General features: G+C 33.4%; 3 protein-coding genes across 8 annotated transcripts; 2 read left to right on the top strand and 1 right to left on the bottom strand.

The window, feature by feature from the left end:
* Positions 1–3,192: 3,192 nt before the first annotated feature.
* On the top strand, positions 3,193–3,744 carry LOC116115422 (thaumatin-like protein 1; the record flags this gene model as incomplete). The annotated part of the gene is made up of 1 exon (XM_031401571.1): positions 3,193–3,744. A coding segment is annotated over one exon (552 nt), but the record flags the coding sequence as incomplete, so codon positions are not given.
* Positions 3,745–7,938: 4,194 nt separating this feature from the next.
* LOC116115421 (putative disease resistance RPP13-like protein 1) lies at positions 7,939–9,597 on the top strand. The gene has a single exon (XM_031401569.1). It carries the CDS (start codon positions 7,939–7,941, stop codon positions 9,595–9,597), a length of 1,659 nt encoding a protein of 552 aa, XP_031257429.1.
* Positions 9,598–16,281: 6,684 nt separating this feature from the next.
* On the bottom strand, positions 16,282–20,212 carry LOC116115435 (poly(ADP-ribose) glycohydrolase 1-like). 6 transcript variants are annotated; one of them, XR_004125663.1, is made up of 8 exons: positions 19,928–20,212; positions 19,185–19,722; positions 18,815–18,894; positions 18,111–18,204; positions 17,911–18,015; positions 17,429–17,545; positions 16,943–17,076; positions 16,283–16,784 (listed from the first exon to the last, which is right to left on the bottom strand). XR_004125663.1 is itself a non-coding variant. In XM_031401582.1 (4 exons), the coding sequence occupies exons 1-3, from the start codon at positions 20,066–20,068 to the stop codon at positions 19,199–19,201; spliced, it is 354 nt and encodes a 117-aa protein (XP_031257442.1). In that variant the 5' UTR covers positions 20,069–20,212; the 3' UTR covers positions 18,677–18,894; positions 19,185–19,198. The 6 variants fall into 6 exon arrangements, 2 of the variants coding, with proteins under 2 accessions (XP_031257442.1, XP_031257441.1); XR_004125662.1 differs by having other exon boundaries at positions 16,282–16,784; positions 18,815–19,722; XR_004125665.1 differs by having other exon boundaries at positions 18,815–19,365.
* Positions 20,213–20,257: the final 45 nt, after the last annotated feature.

The raw sequence follows: 20,257 nt of genomic DNA, 5'->3' as shown, positions 1-20,257 counted from the left end.
TTGTTGGTTGGAGATGGTGTTCCCACCAACCTAATTAAACTTGCCCTTATCAAAGATCTGAAATTCGATAATCCAATGATAGAGTGGGAGTGTTCTATATCTGTGAATATGAAGATGCAGCATCGATTTTACAAGAAGACAAGGGAATGTTCACCTCTCTTAGAAGCTTGATGATTTGGGAAAGCGCAAAGCTCAAATCCATTCCATCCCTTAGCAGCCGGGAAGATTTGATAATATGGACATGCCCAAACCTCAAATCCCTGAAAAGCCTGCCATCCTCCCTTCTATTTTTATCTAATTGAGATTGTCCATTGCTAAAAAGAGAAGTGAAAAAGGGGTAAAGGAAAATATGATTCAAAGATTGCTCACATTCCTAAAAGTTAAAATAGATGGGGAATTCATCTTCAATTCAAAGGAGGAAGAAAGAGCTTAATCATTTGATTTTGGTGCATGGAATGAGAAAATCATCTCATTTTATCCAAGGTTTGTCATTTTCTTAATTACACCTCAGCTATTGTCCAGAACTTTATCTAACAGAATTATTGTTAATCTCACAGCTAGAAATAATTCAATTTCTCTGTAGGAAGCTCAATTCTTTCTTCAGAATCATGAAATTATGTAACTAAAGCATTATGAAGCACAAAATAAAGAGATTCACTGAAAATAGCTTAGTCATTATAACAAGTCAAGGAAGGTAAGCGAAATTTTTTAACTTTGATGACAAGTCTTTTTCTTAAGCAATAAAGATCGGCTCACAACCCAATTTTATAAACTTTCTTTCACAATCCTGAAATAGCAACTTGCAACTGATCAGTTCGTAATTGGATAGACGAAAACCATTTGCAAGCTGACCAATTGAGAGTTTTCAGGCCAGGATTGTGAGATTGGGTTGTAAGTGTAGTATTGTCCCTTTTTTCTCAAGTGGTGTTTGATTAAACTTCTATTAAATACCAAATGCTTGATCAAGGGTAGAATTAATACTTTTAATCTATTTCTTGCTCAATACTATTTCTCCGAATGTTCTTGGTCAAGTTAGGCCTTGACTTGAGTCAGTGTCCAGTTTAATTAAATTAAATATATCAATTAGGGTCGCTTTCTCAGGTATAATTTTAATTGAACTCTTGGCTTGGCTAGAGGCTAGTAATCAATTAGGGTATTTTTCTGATTTTCTTAGATCAATTAGGATATGTTTAAATATGTGCAAACCCAAATCACTTAGAGTGCGTTTGGTTTATTATTTTGGCTAGGATTTTGGTGATAATATTGGATAGTTGAATAGGAGAGTATTACGAGATAAAATTTAAAAATTTATGAAAAAGCCCCCAAGGTTTGCTAATTTAATAAACACCCCAATATATTAAAATATTATAAAATGACAAAAACAGCCCTAACACCCAAAGTGCTAGATTCCGGCCACCACTGTCAGAATCTAGCCAGAAAATTGGATAACCACAAAATCCGGTCGGATCTGGCGGGTATTCGATCGATATGGCCTTTTCCGGCCATATCCACTACGGATTTAACCGGAAAAGGCCAGATCTAAAGCCGGATGTGGCCTTCGACGGCCGAAAAAGGCCAACTTTGGCCGTCATTGTCTATCAACGATGGCTAAGATTTGGTCGTCCTTGACAGTCAACGCCGACCATTTTTTTGGCCGTCAGCTCTAGCCTTTTCTAGCCATATCTGGCCATTACCGACCATTTTCGGTGGTCGTGTGACTGTTGTGACAGATTCCGGCTACCACCGGCGGTGGTTGCCGAAATCTGGCAAGTATTGTGGATGGGGGTATTTTTGTTAGTTTTTAAACTTTTTTTCTGGGAGGTATTTAATGAGATTAATAAACTTATGGGGTCTAAAAGTAATTAAAAAAATATACTAATATTTTGGGAATAACGTGCCAAACAACATTTGAATAATAAGATTGGGAATATGGATAAAAATAATAAACCAAACGCACCCTTAGGTATTTTCTAAATTAATAAAAATAAATAAAAGAATTTTGACAAAATTAATGAAAATAACAAACTTTATTTATGATTTGCTCGATCTCTTTTAAATTAAGGGGAGGAAACTAATTACTTGATAATTGAAATAAGGAACTTCTGAGATACAGATTCCTTAATTAACTACAATTACTTAACATCAGCCCATATATCCTTCACTTCAATCTTCATCCTTCCTCCCATGGCTTCATCTTCCATAACAAAAATGCCCTTATCCTCAACTTTAACATTCTTATGCTGAACAAACTCAATCCAATCTACACAAAGTAAATCTCCTACAATGTCATTCTGTTGAACCGAGCAGCGAAATATCCACAGCCCACCTGCGTCATCGTGAACATGCATATCCATTAAACGGTCTTTCTCAAAATCTATTAAACCCATGAAATTGGTTGGAATGAATAAGCTTCTTGTCACATCCATTTCAGTAAGAAACTTTGAAAAGATCGTTGCCATTGCTAGCACTTAATTTGGTTCTTTTTCTACCTTCAACAAGAATTTATATGCATGCGCTTTCAATGAGTTCATTATATATTTTTTTCTATAAATTTGAGAAATTTCTCTGGTCATGCCATGAAATTTAGAGAAGATTTCACTATTCTGCATCACCGTGTTCATAATAAAAGTGATGTAGTTGACTTTAAGTCACTTTCCATGAATTTAATTGTTTTTATGATGTTGACCAAGTGACTTTAATAGCAAGTTCCCTTGTTTCCTTGCAGGGATGCATGAGAAACTACCATCTTTGAAAGGGCATTGATTGATTGATAAGGTGATCTCTTTTTCATTCAGCAAATTAATTTGGTTACTCCACGACATTTCCAGATTTAAATAATTAATTATCCTCTCACATCATTCATCATAAATGTTCATGTATTGTTTAAAACTCCACGACAGACTATAGTTTTGAGTGGAATACGCGTTTCTTTACCAAATTAATTAGATCTACTGTTATGATGAAGACAGATAGAAGCTGGGTTTCTTAGCAAAAATTGTAGTTCCAGCTTTCTGTTTAGTGAACTAACGGTACAAGGATAGAGTTGCGTGGAATACTGCAGGAAGTAACGGAAAGCACAAAACGTTGTGGTCCGTTAGTATCAAAGACAGAAACTGTCCAGTTCAATACACAAATCAAGTGTGTTAAAAGGTTCTAGGCTCAAGGAAGAAGAAGAAGACCTGATCCTACGGTTTTGCAGGAGCCCACTTAGCAACAGTTTCCATCAAAAACAATTGTCCATACACCATTTGGCCTGCAACTCTAGCAAACTCTAACCGTCCTCAATTATCAGAAACCGGGTTTGAGTTAGCCTCTGGAGGAACAAAGACCCTCGACATTCCTGCTCAATGGGCAGGCCGTTTCTGGGCTCGAACTAGATGTTCTGGCAGCTTCACTTGTGCCACTGCAGACTGCGGCTCAGGCCAAGTCCAATGCAATGGTAAAAGTGGAGCCACACCTGCTTCCCTAGTCGAGATAACGTTCCAAGCAGACGATGGACAAGATTACTACAATCTTAGTCTCGTTGATGGCTTTAACCTTCCTGTTTCAGTTGCCCCACAAGGTGGGTCTGGTACTAGATGTACACAAGCCACTTGCTCAAACAATGTAAACGCAGCTTGCCCAGAAAATCTGCGACTCATAGGATCCGATGGGAATGTGATTGGTTGCAAGAATACCTTGGATAATGCTACGTTTTTCAGGAGCCAGTGCCCTAAAGCTTATAGTTATCCTCAAGATGATTAGGTTGTGCGTGCATGTACTGTTGGGGCTAACTACGTTGTTACTTCTAGTCGGTCGTGCGCAATGACACTAGATTCCGACAGTGGTGGCCAGATTTAGCAATTATGGGTGGGTGGGGGTGTTTTTATCAATTTATAAAACTTTTTTATTAGAGTTGTTTAGTTAAATTAACAAACCTATGAGGGCTTAAAAAACTGAATATTATTAGATAAGATTTTGAGAATAGAGAAATAAATATGCAATTTTTTTAAGATATGAATAGAATATTTTCAAAATAAGAAAGCAAACGTAGCAAAAAATGTTAGGTAATACTTATAAATACAATGACCCAACAACTAATATAAATTAAATAAATTAGAGAAGATGTTATGTTGGTTGTCACATATGTTTATAGAAATAGTTTGTAGACAAGTCAAAGGCAAAGGAAACATTGCATGTGATGTCAGTAGAGTCCCACTAAGAGAAAATACTTTTAATAATAATAATAATAATAATAATAATAATGTTTTAACAAAACTAAAATAAGAGTAACGGATTTGAATGGTAGATTAATCAAAAAATTAAAATGGAAGTAAAATTTTAATTTAGATTAGGTTATGGAAATTTAGAGTTAGAGTTCATGTTAGATTCAATGTTAAAATTCAAAAACATATATATAAAGTAAAATATGAGCAAATTTAAAAATTTGATTATCATTTTCAATAATTTAGATATAAATTAAATTTGTTAGGACAAAAAATAAATTTTAAATTAAAGGGTGAAAATCAATTAGGTGGAGGCTAAATATAATAGATTATATCCAAAGTGAACTAAAATGGCCAACAACAGCAATCTTTGAGCTATGAAATGCCTCGTGTCACAAACCCAATAGGAACGGTTTCACTAAAAGGTGACCGTATCGAGATTCCATAATATCACGTTTTACTCGTTTTTGTCTTGGTTGATGACATGACTCTATTTAGCATGTTTTTAAAACTTAATTTATTCCTTTTGTTTTGTTATTTTCACTGTCTGTCATTTAAGTCTACACGAAGGATGAATACGCTTAGGGCATGTGATTGTGGTCAAAGTGTTGTGGAAGGCTTGTGTGAATGAGAATAAGTCCTCTAAATTAGAAATTGATTTATCGATGAATTTATTGAAATCTAATATATGTTTTGTTTACAATCGAGTCATATAATCAAACAAAAATTATACAAAATTCATACAAAATAAATATTATGTTCTTTGTTTTTTGATTAATTGTATAACTTAATTGTAAATATAACATTATTCTTTCTTAAAAAGTTATCGTGAAAGCGCTTTCATGGTTTCTAGAACAATATATTTATTTTTTTTTCTTTTTAAATTAATACTTTTTGAAGTCTAAGTGTAGGACCAGGATTTGCGCACAGTAGAGCTGTGCATTTGTGGGATTGAAAAGGCAGGGTCTCTACTCTCTATGCTAGTCCGTTTGGAATTAAATTATTTTTGGTCCTTGTCTTTAAGCTAAATTCCAAAATTTACCCTCCCTTTCTTGCTTCTTAAATTTATTAATGAATTAAATCCTGTATGTTAACAAATAGAGGCTATGTCACCATTCATGATCTTTACCTTACTCGTATATCAATTCTAAAGTAAAGGATTTCTCTAGTAGATTGTTTTAATTAATTAATTGATTGATTAATTAAAGTTATTATTACGAAATGGAACTGTTACTTTTAAGTCCTTTATCAATCATTTCAATATAACCTTTGATTTCTTGCTTTCCATCACTTTTTTAATCCACTCTCCATTTTTTTGTCTCGTTTTTATAAAAACTTAGAATTTTAAATTATCATGAATTAATTTTTATTATAGTTTATATTTATTTACTTTTATTGGAATAGATGAAAGAATAAAGGATGGAAAAAGTAACGTTGATATGCATTTACAAGTATTGTTATGAAATTATATATATACATTATCCAATTAAACAAAACATTAATTAAAATAGTTGATTTTAACTTTAATTATACAAATAGATCTACTACTTAAGTTGAGTTTTCCATCATTTTTGCCAAATAGCTTGAAATTTTGCAGCCCATCTCATTCATTGTTTTAAAGATAATATTCATCAACAAATATTTACATATTTATTGCAAATATTATTATTGCGATGAGACTTGGGAGCACATCTCATCTATAATTAAAAAAAAAAAAAAATCCCTTTAAACTCCATTTAATTCCTAGAAATAATCTTTTAAGTTTAATTGAGTTTATTTTCCTTAATTTCAAACTTATCTAAATTTTTGTTTTATATTATATTTTCCGAATCAAACTTCATTAGGTTTTTTCCTTACACTTTTTCCCCCTCAATTTCTTAATTTCAACTTTTTTCTCTTCTTCAAATTCAAATTTATTCTGTTATGTTTTCCATAGTTTTAATTTTATATTTTGTCAAACAAACAACTACTTAAAAAAAAAAAAAAAAGGTTTCAATGGTTATGAAAATTTAAGATTAGGGTTTATGCAAAATTTAATATTAAAAATTGAAACAAAAATATAAAATAAAATATAAATATATTTAGAAATTATAATATTATTTCTAGTAATTAAATTAAGGTTAAATTTGTTAAAAAATATAAATTAAAATAAGGGATAAAAATCAATTAGGTGAGAGGCTGAAAATCGCTTTCCTAACTTATTAATATACACAGAAATTAGCCAATGCTGCAATTATGAAACAAGGTTGATTCCGGAAGTGGACTACAATGACTAGAACAACCATCTTTGACTGATGAAACGCAACGTGCCGCAAACCCAGTTTCCAAAGGGTGACCGTATCTCACGCTTTACCCGTTATTGTCTTGGTTCATGCCGTGGCTCTATTTTGTAGGGTCAGTATGTTTTTAAAACTTAAATCGTTCCTTTTTTTTTTTTGATATTCTGCGTCTTTATGCTTATCGTTTTGGAATTAAATTACTTGTGGTCCTTGTCTTTAACCTAAATTCCAAATTTCACCCTCCTTCTCTTGCTTTTTTTTTTAAAATCTAACAACTCCAATTTCCAATTTATTTATTAATTAAATTATTATAAATATTTTTATATAGGAAGTTGATAGGAAATTTTCGTTAAAAATTGTGAAAGAAGCACAATTCAGTTATATTATATAGATTTAGTGTTTCTTAATTGACGATTGACCAATACATTGAATTAATTCATCAATGCAATTTGAAAGCTAAAATTTTTGTGTGAATTCTGACAAAATATTTGGAATATAATATTATTTCATAAGGAACTAGTTGTGAAAATTAATAGTTATTTTGATGATTTATTAGAATCTAATAATAAATACTGAGATTAAAGATAATGTTTTCCTTATGAATTTTTATTGCTTTATTTTTTTCCCCTTTTTCAAAACTCATTAATTCTACATTTCATTAACTAATATACTATAGTATTTCAAAATAACTTAAGAAAAAATCAAGTATTTTCTTTGAATTAATTATTCTCAAACACTTACTCACATATAATCAGTTGTAAAGTAAGTTGATTAGATTTATTATTCTAAAATATCTCCACTAATAACGAATAAGACATAAATTCACGAAATATTCTCAACTTACACACCTATAACCGCGTCTTGTGCCTCATCTTTGTCTTTTTAATATTGAAAATTGTATTCTTTTCTCGCAATTAATTAATTTATAGAGTTCTACATAAACTCTACTTAATTAATAATCAAATTTAAAGATTGTACATATATAATAATGTTAATGAATTTTGGTGCAATTTTTTCTTTCACAAATAACAATCAAAGTAATATCAATTTAATTTTCTATATCTTCGAACAATATAACAGAAAAAATGAAAATAATATAATTTATTAAAAAATAAAATTACACATTCGTGTATGAGCAAAATGTTCTATAAAATATAAATAATCAAAGGTTTTTATATGATCACTTTCATCTCTATATAGTCAAAGCAAAAAAACGAAAAATAATTTATAATATGATGAATAATAACAAATAATCATCTCTAATTTATGTTAATTATTCAATTATTTGAGTGGTTCCCACTTCTCACTTCCCACACTAAAAGAGTAAAACATTTTAATTTAGCACTTCAATTTCAAGCATTCTTAGAGAAAATTAAACACCTTCTGTCTTTGCTTGCGCTCATCTTTCTTGTGACAACATCCGAATTTCTTTCTTCTTTTCGACAACTGAAACCATGGAAGTTGTGGCGGAGCCCATTGTCTCTGTGCTCTTTGAGGAGTTGGTTAAGAAATTGGGGTCCGTTGAGGTGCGGTCATTTGCTCGTCAACTCTTTGGAGGGGTAGATTCAGAGTTAGAAAAACTGAAAACTACGTTGGAGAATATTAAAGACCTGCTTACTGATGCTGAAGAAAAACAACTGTCAGAAAGAGCTGTGAAAAGGCGGCTTGCCGAACTTCAAAACTGGGCTTATGATGCAGAGGACATACTGGATGAGTTTGCCTATGAATTAGCTTTGCGTCGCCACCTGAAGGCAGAAGAACGTAAGGCTAGCTCCAGCAAGGCACTGAACCTCGCTACTAGACCCAGGTTCAATTTCAGCATGTGGTTAAAGATCAAAAAAATCAATAGCCAGTTGGAACAACTCCGCAAGGAAGCATCAAAAGACTTTATTCTTAAGAAGGGGATCACAGGAGGGACATCAAGTGCTGTTTCAGAGGGCCTAAGACCAGAGGAAACTTCAAGCGTCCCACCTGAACAAACAGTTCATGGCAGACATGAAGATGAAACCAAACTACTTGAACTGGTGAAAAATGATCAACCAAGTGGTGCCAATAAATTTCGAGTGATAGCCATCGTCGGCATGGGAGGGATCGGCAAAACGACAATTGCTCGAGCGGTGTACCATCACAACGACCTGGAAGGTTTCGAGTTTGACAAAGCATGGGTTTGTGTTTCACAGATTTTTGATATTCTCACTATCTCAAAGAATATCCTTCGGTCATTAAAACACTCTTCATCCTCCAATCCAAATAATTTAAATGAAGCACAAGTTGAACTGCAGAAGGCAGTAAATGGGAAAAAAATCTTGATAGTATTAGACGATGTTTGGGAGGTAGACTACAGAAAATGGGAACAGCTTATGTCTCCCTTCAAAGCTGGTGCACCTGGAAGCACGATGATTGTCACAACACGCGATACATCTGTTGCTAAAAGAATAAGATGCCCTGATTCTGATATTTATGCTTTACAGAGTTTATCCGATGAAGCTTGTTGGTCCTTGTTTTGGGAGCACGCACTTGCGATTGGTGCAGCTGCTAATGTTGATCTAATTGCCGATTCAATTCGTAAGAGAGTTCTTGAAAGATGTAGCGGTCTACCTCTGGCAGCAAAGACCCTCGGTGGTCTTCTACACTCTAAGCCGATTAATACTTGGGAAAGAATATTAGACAGCGAAATATGGAATTCATTTAAAGAAAAAGATGTTATCCCCGTATTAATGTTAAGTTATCTCTATCTCCCTCCGCATTTAAAAAGATGTTTTGCGTATTGTGCGGTCTTTCCAAAAGGCTATGAATTTGAGGAAAATGAACTTATACTTTTATGGATGGCAGAAAGTATCATTCAACAATCTGATGAGCAACTAGACGAGATGGACGAGACAGGTCTGTACTTTACTAATTTGTGTTCAAGGTCTCTTTTTCAAAAATCATGTAATGATGGTTCTAAATATGTAATGCATGATCTTGTCCACGATCTAGCTGAATTGGTTTCTAAAGAATTTAATTTCAGATCTGAGAAAGCCATTATTAAGCTATCAGAAAATGTTAAAAGAATTCGTCATTTTTCTTATCGTTCTGATGGTTATGATTTAAAAAGAAATTTAAAAGCTTAGAAAAACTTACGAGTTTAAGAATATTCTTGCCGATGTATGAAAGTAATTATAGTTATAATTACATAACTGCTATGGTTGTTTTTTATTTGCTGCCAAGTACTATCTTTTGAATGGTACTACATCCCTCATTTACCTGATTCAATTGAAGATTTGATGCATCTAAGGTATCTCAACTTTTCTTACACTGAAATCAAAAGTTTGCCTGAGTCAACAAGCCAATTATTTAACTTGCAAACTTTATTATTAAAAGACTGTTTTCCTCTTATGAAGTTACCTTGCAACATGAGATATTTGACCAATATATATCATCTTGATATAAGTGGTCAAAATTCATTGAAAGAGATGCCGTCAAGAATGAAAGAGTTAAAAAATCTCCGACTGTTAACCGACTTTATTGTGGGGAAGGAATCGAGCTTAAGTTTTCTTCAAGGAGAGCTTAACATTTCAAAATTAGAGAACGTGACGGATCCAAAGCAAATAGGGGGACAAATACTAGGCAATAAGAACAATCTAAACGTCTTGTTACTAGAATGGGGAAATGAATTGTTTGAGGACTTACGGAAAGAGGATGTAGAAATGTATGTACTTGACAAGCTGAAACCTCCAAGCAGTTTAGCAGAACTCACTATCAAGTGCTATGGTGGTCAAAGTTTCCCGTCCAATTGGTTCAAATATCCAGCATCAGTCTCTAATTTGGTGGCGCTCAAATTAGAAAACTGTGAAAAATGCAAATCCTTGCCTTCACTTGAAATGTTGAGCTCACTTTAAGACTTAACCTTCAAAGGAATGGCAAGTCTAAAAAGGATGGATTTCCAAATGCCTTTGAAGTCATTAGAGGTTCTTCTTTTAATGAATTTGCAAGAATGGGAGCATTGGGACACTTGGAGAGGAAATGAAGATGTTGAAAGATTCGCTCAACTTCGTGAACTTTGCATCAAAAAATGTCCCAAACTTACTGGAGAATTTCCTGATCATCTTCCTTCATTGAGAATTTCGCGACTGTCCAAAGTTGATGGTTTCAATCTCAAGTTTGCCAGAAGAATGCAAAGTAAATATTGATTTTTTTAGTTATGGAGTGGTGTGCAATGACAGTTCAATTAATTTTGAAAGCCTGGATTCTTGACGGCTTTCAAATATTCCAGAGGTTGAAAGTAAATTAAAGCAAGGATCCCAAAGAGTAGAATCTTTAAGGATTGACGGCAACGATGAGATGATGGATTCGTGGCAAAATATGCCTGATATTGAGAGGTCATCAGTACAGAGAGGTATGCATGGTCTCACCTTCCTTAAAAAGTTAGAATTAGAGAATTGTAAAAATGATTTTGTTTTCTTTGAAAACACCAATTTTCTTCCCAATCTAAGTGCTCTTACGTTCAATACATGCCAAACTCTAATATCCTTACCCGGAGGATTGAAGCAAAAGAACCTGGAAACATTGAGCATTTGGAGATGTAATTCTCTAAGATCCGTTGATTGTAGCATGCTACCTTCATCTCTAAAAAAGCTTGAGATATATGATTGTGAGAAACTGGAATTTTTGAAGGACTTAAGTACTTCTCGTCTCAAGTACTTAAGAATTTATTTGTGCCATTCTCTCACGAGCGCATTACCACCTGAGTTGCCTGAGACACTCGAAGAGCTTGATATTTTTTCTTGTTATGAGCTTAAAACATTATCAAGATGTCAGTATTTACCTAAGGCTTTTACATTCATCTCTATTACAGTGTGTAGAAAGCTAAAGTTAATCGATGGGTCCTTTGAAAAAAGCACGTGTCTTCAGGAAATTAGATTAAATGATTGTGAAAACCTTGAATCCATGCCTCTAGGTCATTGAGAAATGCCCAAAGCTCAAATCCATTCCAGCCTTAGGCAGCCTCGAAGAATTGGAAATTATACAATGCCCAAAACTCAAATCCGTGCAAAGTTTGCCATCCTCACTTCTGCGTTTAAGGGTTTTCAATTGTCCATTGCTAACAAAACATTGGAATAGGGGTAAAAAAAGATATTGCTCAAAAATTGCTCACATTCCCGTCGTTCTTATAGATGGCAAGTTCATCTTCAACTCAAAGGAGGAAGAAAGTGATTAATCATCTGATTAACCGAGGTTTGTCATTTTCTTAATTACATTTATACTATTATATAGATTCTTATCTAATAGAGTATTTTTTTTTATCTTCTGCCTTCATTTTTCAGTTAACCAAGTCATTATCTCATTTGAACTTGCCAGATAATCTAGCAATAAGAATGTAACAGTGGTGGTAATTTTAAAATTATTCTTATAATATTTTATTAGTCAACTTGTATCTAAAATTCAAATTCAAATTTATTAATTTCATAGATTCACTGTCACAAATATTTATGATTCATTTTATATTTTTCCAATAAATTGATTGTAATCTCTGTAGTCTGTACCATTCTGCATTTGGGCACTCTTAGTGTGTGAAAGGTCACTGAAAAAAAAAAAACTTTGAACTTGGAAAAATTCTAATTTCTGGAATTCTTAATACAAGAAATTATTCATGTTCTTGTTTTTAATTCTACTTTTTCTTGTTTTGAGAATAACTCCTTTGCCTTAAGTTTAAACCTTTTTTACTTTCAGAAGTAGAGTATGGCATTTTGATAGCAGAATACTTGCAAATTGAAAGTGGTTTTTCTGTTCCAAAACTTCACTACTTTGTCATCTCATAGATTTTCTCAACTCTTGTGGTTCAAAGGTAATCAAAAGTAAGCAATATCTGCAATTTTTGATAAAAACATCCGCTAAAGATCCTTGATACGATGTTTTCCAAATCTGGGTTCTACTATTGCATTGGCATGAAATTTTTCCTTCAGATTCATTTTTCTTCAGGTGCCGTTGTCTCCATGTTCACGTAAGCAACTGTTAGAAACTAACTCCTGACATGTCTAATTTTTCCAGATCTAAACTTTAATAATTGGCATGTCTACTTGCACTTTTAGAACCTAACTCCTGGCTTCAGGTTTGGAGCTTTGGATTCCTTGGTGAAATTACAATGCAGAGTCTAGAGCTTCTAGCTGTTGCAGTTGTTAATCAAGGTGCATTTTTCAGCTTCTGTGTATAGTTTCTTTATTGTTGTCTCCTCGTTTTTGTTTTGTGCAAAGAGATGTTGTGAAATGCATCAGAATTTTTTATAGCTTATTTAAGGAATCATTTTTTACTCTCTATGGAAACAACACTATGTAGGATCCCTACACTTAGATTAACATTGCAGTAATCATTGGACGACTTAAAATTTTCCTGTCCAGCTTCATGTAAGTGTATTTGACACCGTTTTTATATATCTAAACTCTTAACAAATGATGATCCCAAATCATTTTCTTTCGCCTATCTCTAATTGCACATTTTGTACCTTACTCTTGGATTTGCATATGGAGTCCACCAAATGATGGGAGAAAACCAAGTAATGGACCTCTATATATCCTGCTAAAGCAGAACAACCAGTCAATGTTCATGTAACACAAGCACGTGAGATATTCTTTCTCGATCCTCTTATGTAGTCTCATTTTTACATTTTCCCAACATCATTGCCCTTTTATTCCAAGAAAGCATGTCTCCTTAATTTATATTTGTTAATATTTAAGGTCATTCCTAAGAATGTCAAGATGAAATCTATACAACGTCAAGGGAGTGATGTGTCACCTTGGATGAAAGACTTGAATAAAATGTCCAACTTTTGTCATTTATGTCATAGCTTGTGATCAATTTGTTTCTGGTGGTACGACATTTCCAACTTGGATAAGAAATTATTGTACTTTTTGAGATCTTTGAAACAATGACAAGTTCATGTCTTTTATGTAGGGTCAAAGAATAAAAATCTCTACAATCTCATCTTATGAACTTTGGAGATCAGAAGGTGTTCTGCTTATATATTTTGCCAGAGAAGTATTGTTGGATTTGATAACTTCAAGTCCTTACCAAACCAACTAAATGGTTTCACATTCCTTAAGTAATTTCTCATTCGAAATGCTCTCAAAGTTGCGTTATTTGTTGTTGGTTTGCCTAGTTGCAACACAAATATTGATATTTGTCCCTTGCTAATCAATAGCTTATAGAAAGAACGGAAAAGGGAAGACAAGGCTAGAAATCTCCTGAAGCAAATGGATGAGATTGAAAAACATTAAACCACTTTAGAAATTTGTAAGTTGTAATTGTACTCTTGTATCAATTTTTTCAAGTATTTTTACAGTTGTGTCGATTTCATAATTCATTTGTCTTTGTTTTGCAGGTGATCTAGCACAATGAACTTATTGTGATGAGGAATGTGAAGCCTGAAAAACTGCAGTGGCAGGGCAGCAGTGTAGGCAAAGGAATTGAGATAGTTTCTTCATCCAAAGCAAATTAATGTTTTCACCATCGCTAGCTTCTTCGGTTATATATAATGTCAGTGATGTTTTTACAATATTGTGTAGGTAAAGAGTGAGTATTGTGAGTTGTGAGGACTTCATTTTTTGGGATTTGTGTGCATAAAGTGGGAGAGTGTTAAAGAAAGTGAGAGATGGGTGTATGAGGGGTTTGGGTTCAGGTTATGAGTTTGGGTGCAACATGAGTGTATTAGATTTGTACTATTATTCTTCAATTCAATCATTCGACTTATATCCTGTGGATGTAGGCATGATTTTGCCAAACCACGTAAATTTGATGTTCTTATGTGTGTGATTGTCTTATTGCCGAACTACTTTCTAAACAGAGTATGCAGTCATCTGGGCTATGGTAAAGTCATTGCAATTTTTTTATGCAGCATGTATTGGTCAAGCTGATTTCATCAAAGTTGAAGCTAGACATTTTGATATAATTATATTATAGGAAGGAAGAGAGATCATTAAAAACAGAGAGAAACATAAAAAGAGATTTAGCATTTTTAGATCATCCACTCCGTGGATATGATGCTTAATGTCTTATATTTGAGGTGATAAGTTTTCCGCTAACTAGTAATAGTACTAAAAGTGTGCTAATATCATGAACAAGGCAATATCCCAAGTAAAGATTGAGCTCAAAACCACAATTCTTAACTATCCAATTTAATTACGATAAATTAGGCGTATTCTATACACCACAATTAATTAGTGCTCATATACAAGGTATTTTCATAGGAACGTCCTTGTGAACAATTCCTATAGTTTTAGTTCGTTAGATTGTTGATGACAGCAAATGGGATCATTTCTTAGCTACTTTCATCACCACTCAAAACAGGCTGGCTTAGAAGCTACATAATAAAAGAAAGCCATCTTTTTGATAACTCATTTGCAGTTTGAATTGTTGAAAAACCAGTAAAAAGGAAGTTAGATCATAAGAATTATTGAAGACCACCTAGAGAAAATTATAGACTTCTGTTTAATAAATTTAATAACTTTTTTCCAGCTTTAGTGAATATAACCTCCGGGAAGACAAACGCTCGTAGAGCAGAAACCAACTCGTGCTCAACATTAGCATCAACTGCAACACACCGTTTGGCATAATAATATTGATATTTGTCCCTTGTTAATTAACTGCTTGGAGAAAGAAAGAAAAGGGAAAACCGGTCCAAAATAGTCCATTCCCCTTTAACAGAATACATATCAAGAAATCTGCTTAAGAAAATTGATGAGACTAAAAAGCATGACTTACCCAGTAACTTCTTGTCTTTACTTTAGTAATTTGTAAGTTGTAATTGAACCTCTTGTATTAACTGTTTCACATTTTTTCTTTCATCTGTGTCAATCTCATTCTTTTTCTTTGTTTTGCAGGTGATCTAGTAACAGGATTGGAAAATTAAGTTCATTAAATCCAACACGGCTAGAAAATTTGGACAATTTCTGGCCAGAGACCACTAGATCATTGCTTCAAAGACTTGTGGTCTCATCGTGTCACTATGGCACCATGAATTTGTTGTGATGATAAGAGGAATGTGAAGCCTGGAAATTGCAATGGCAGGGCTACACTGTAGGCACAGGAATTGGAACAGTTTCTTCATCAAAAGCAAATTATTTTTTTTCACTATCGTTCATGATAGGCTGTTGAATGGAGTTATTATAAAAATTGTCTAGTTGAAGAGTGAGTATTGTGAATGTGAGGTCTTGTTAAATAACAAAAGTCAAAGGCTACAAAGGAGAACTTCACTTTTTGGTGTTTATATGCATAAAGTGGAAGTGTTAAAGATTGATACTGATGTTGATACTATTGGTTAAATTGATTGGCAAATGGTTTATTTGGTTTGACAGCTAACTACTGTTGTGGCAGCTAATTGCTATTGCTGCTAATGTTAATTTGATACTACTGTCGGACAATGTTCATAGGTGCAACTAATGGTTAAATAGCTCTACGTCTGGTATCAAATTCTGGTGCAGATTGATGATAAGGAAAAGGTCAAGCTAAAACCTGGAAACCCACTTTAGCTTGAGGGGGAATGTTGAATATATTTTCCACTATGAAGTGCTGCCTTGAAGACCCAAATCTGAAGTCTTGAAGTGCTGTGTTTTGATTAATATGCTGTTGCAAGTTAAAGTGCTGCCGCTTCATGTTAAGAAGTTTCTAGTTATAAAAATGTCATCACTTGCACTTTACTCTTTCAATTAAGCTGTAAGTAAGATAATAACAAATTCTCAGTTCAAGTTTTATTTTTCTCTCGATTCTTCTCTCAATTTTTCTTCAAACTCTATGCCTCACACTGGTTCTGTAATGCCTCCATGCCACATGTATAGTATGAAATAAAAGGTCTTAATGCCAGAAAGAAAAATATTAAATTTTTTTCTATATGTCAATGTTGAACAAAAACAAGAAATGAGCTAGGAGAAACACGCACCCAAAAAAGTAGAAACTTCCCAATCAAAATTAAGGTTTGGTCTACTACCCCTTCCATCCAACACACAATATTGAGTATCTTGGTGATACATATTTATGAACATATGAGAAAATTTCATGAACTCCTATCAACTCTCACATATAAGAATTAACTCTTGCCAATGAGATTTCAAATCCGCAACTAAAAAAAATCAAGAAGTTTGCAGGAGAGACGAACTATTTATAAATATATAACATGCCTTTACAGTATTCTTATAAGGAATTATTACCTGTGAAGCACCAAGCCACTGAATTATGGCCTTCAGCTCAGGATCTTCCCCTAAAGCACCACATCCCCAATTCCCAGACACAATCCCTGGAGAATCCTGTTGTTTCAGAAACTGACAACTCACTGTACAGAAGCAAGATCAATTTATTTACATTTACAGAACTTCAAATAACAGTCCATTAAATTAGAAAAGCTAGTCCAACATGTCTGCCAACATCCAATTGACATGCTAAGAAGATTTTAAATTAAGAAAGAAAATCAGTAGACAAAGTAATTAAGACCTCGCACTGAAAAATTATTCCTTGATATGTTGTCTTTATCCTTGGCTTCATGAGGTCCGATGTCTAGATAAAGTCTTTCATATTGACCAAATTTAGATTGATCAATAAACGCACAAAGAGCTTTATTTGTCTCCCTATCAAAAGAAACAGGTTGAAGTACATAATAATATTTGACTAACAAAGAAAGAAAAAGAAAGAAAAAAATCTGCAGATTTTAAAGAATGAGATGGCATAAACCCTTTTTACTTTTGTCTTGTGTCTAATCCTTCTAGATATAGGAACAAACTGCATAAACCCATAAGAAAGAAAGAAAGTCCTTTGAACTAGATGAAGTATGCAAGATGTGACTTGAGAGTGACATCACTTATCAAATCAGTAACTTGGATGAATATTCAGACCAATTTGAGGTTTCTAATGAAACTGACATGTATTCTCTAATTAATTTGTCCTGTGTATTTGAGGTGTTCAAAACAAAAATTTACATACCGAAGGAAGTATTTGAGCGCATATTGTTTTCTTCCGGGCCAGCATAATGAATCTATAGCAATTATCCACGTTTTACGTCTCCGAAAAACATCAATATTCCTTTTATCCACATGATCACTAGAAAATAGAAATGACGAGCCACATGTACACCGTGTAAAGATGATACAATGGTCAGATAATTAACTACAACAAAAATCGATTAAAAATAATTCTTGTACATATGCTTGATATAGCCAACTTTGAGGGATACAAAAGACTTTAATCATTTAAGTATAATAATGAAAGGATGAGAATCAAATAAAATGCCTAACCTAATACATGAAGACATACATGTTGCAGGAAAGCAACTTCAAAGAGAAGGCATGCATGCCAAAGGAACAAATTTTTGGAAAATAAACTGAAATATAGGTGCTGAAAAATACCTAATTAAGCACGAACCATGAAGGACTCTACAATCTTAATATTTAATAAGAAAATTTTACCTGCACACACCCCCTGTGAAGTGCACCACCTCCAATATACTTGTTTGCAAAATCTACTTGAAGACCATTGGTGGGGTGATCTTCTATTGAGCCTAAACTGTAAGCCTACAAAGTATAAAATTGCCTTATCAATAACTAAAATGTGTGAAACTAAAAAAATAAAATTGAAGACAATAGATTATAGAAGTATCTTGAATTACCTCAAAAGGGCAGAGGGGTACGATGGATTTGCTCCACGTGTAAGCTTCAAGATATAAAGAGGAATGAAGGATGATGGTCTAAAGGAAGAACCTTCTGCTCAAATGAGACAGAGCCAATAGGCATACATGAGGATATCCTTTCAAAATAATGTACAATGCACTTTATTTTATTTTCCTGGTTTTCACTATAACTTTCATATAGACTCCTTCAAAAGATGAAAGTTTTACACAATTAATTTACTAGCTTCGAGTAATTAAAAAATAAAGTTGTCAAAAGTAGACATTTGTAGGAGTTTCAAACAAAAGAAACCAAACTGAAGAAGAAATCAATTGATTTCATGGGATACACCCAAACCCATTGAAATCAAATCAGCCATAACACGAAGTAGCTAACTCATGAAGTAGAACTTTCTGTAAAAAAAAAAAATTAACAGCTGCTCATACTGAGACATTAAAACAATCTGGTAAGCATGGATATTCCTAATATTTGTTTACTACAACAATTAATAATAATATTTATGCAAATTGTAATTACTTTCAAATCTTAGCCATTGGTGCAAGACACTCTATCCATCACACTATGCAAATATCCACGAGCCTAAATACTTCACATATTGGAATATCCATATTTCAATATGATATATCTGATACAGATACATGATATAGTTCAAATGGTCCACTAAAAAAAGCTTAAGGTTACATACGCAAACAATTCATGAAAGTTGATGGTTGGAAGATGGAACAAACAAAAGAAAGAGCATGCGAGAAGAGCAACAATCAATTCCTGAAAAGCAATATTTAAACTATCAATGATTATGCCATATTAGAAAAACAACCGAAAGCGAAGAAGAATAAGCAATGAAACTACTGGAAAAGGCCCAAGAAACAATTTTTAAGATGATAAGGTGGTCTCTTATCTGATAGATTATATGACACAGGAAATATCAAGTTTTGCAGCATTTATGCAACTTATATATAGCAATTTTTTAGTAGACCTAAAATACTGATATATCTTAGCTTTGACAGTGCACTGAATCGTGTGCCTCACAATTGTTAGCCCGAATATAAAGATACCTGGCTGGGGAACACTATGCCTGCTTCTTGTGGACCCAATTGCTGAGACGCGTTTGGATGCCATATTTTCCAAGAAAATCATCTGCATTTTGATAGTGAATTTCTAATAGAGAGGGCAACTGCAAGAGAAAACTTGCTAGTGCTAGAAGAACCATTTTGTTGATTCCGCCCAAGATATAAGCTGCATAAAACCTCCTTATTCAGCTTCAGAGATAATAAAATCTTTATGTAATTAGCTATTCGTCAAACAGTTCACCAATATCTTGTGCTCATCCAAATTCTCTTCAAAAAGAGCTTTTGACATACATCATGATTCTAGCCAATAAGTTCTTCATAATTGTACGGCAAAACCATATCCATCAACCTAAAACTCATAAATTTCACTTCACATTCAAACTATTAAACATAACCATGACACAGAACTTGTAAATTTCACATCACATTAACCACAAGAAACTCAATAAACCAACAAAATTCAAGTGAAAAACATACCCATGAACACAAAATCCCCTTCCCATTGAAACATCAACAACAAAACCTTCATCAAACCAGAAAAAAAGAAAAAAAAATTAGTAAAATACATACCCATTAATCGAATGTTCTTAAAACTCTCTTTAAATCCGAACTATAACCCAAAAACACTCAAGTAAAAAACATACCCATTAACGTAAAATTCATTAAATTCATTTCAATACAAACCCAAACGAAAAATTCTGATCTTTTTTAAGGAGAGAAAGAATTACATTATCAAAGAAAAGCGTGTAACCATTGAGGGCCAAAGGAGCGAGAGATTCAAAGAGAAAGAGCGAGCTTTTGATATCACAAATCGCCACAGAAAGCACTTCTCTTGAGTTGACCCGGCTGTTTTCGGGTCCTTTCGACATTGATTTAAGAGCTTCGACTACTTTGGATGGCCAAAACAGAGTTGATGATCTAACCAACAATGGCAAGTAGGGTAAAATTCACTTCAAGTCTTCTCTTTTCTCCATTTTCTTCTTCGTTTTGATGCTTCGTTGCCAGTCTCTATGTTTAGTTATTCATTGGTAATTGGCGGGTGGTAATGTAAGTTATTA

Source organism: Pistacia vera, unplaced genomic scaffold, assembly GCF_008641045.1.
Source record: "Pistacia vera cultivar Batoury unplaced genomic scaffold, PisVer_v2 Contig74, whole genome shotgun sequence".
Taxonomy (NCBI): Eukaryota; Viridiplantae; Streptophyta; class Magnoliopsida; order Sapindales; family Anacardiaceae; genus Pistacia; species Pistacia vera.
This window is presented reverse-complemented; position numbering and strand designations above follow the sequence as displayed.

Coding starts and splice junctions, on each gene's coding strand:
- LOC116115435 (XM_031401581.1), bottom strand. CDS start 20,068: ATGTCGAAAGGACCCGAAAACAGCCGGGTCAACTCAAGAGAAGTGCTT. Junction 19,723..19,927: donor ACACGCTTTTCTTTGATAAT/GTAATTCTTTCT, acceptor GGTTTGATGAAG/GTTTTGTTGTTGATGTTTCA. Junction 19,366..19,676: donor AGGGGATTTTGTGTTCATGG/GTATGTTTTTCA, acceptor GGTTTTATGCAG/CTTATATCTTGGGCGGAATC.
- LOC116115421 (XM_031401569.1), top strand. CDS start 7,939: ATGGAAGTTGTGGCGGAGCCCATTGTCTCTGTGCTCTTTGAGGAGTTG.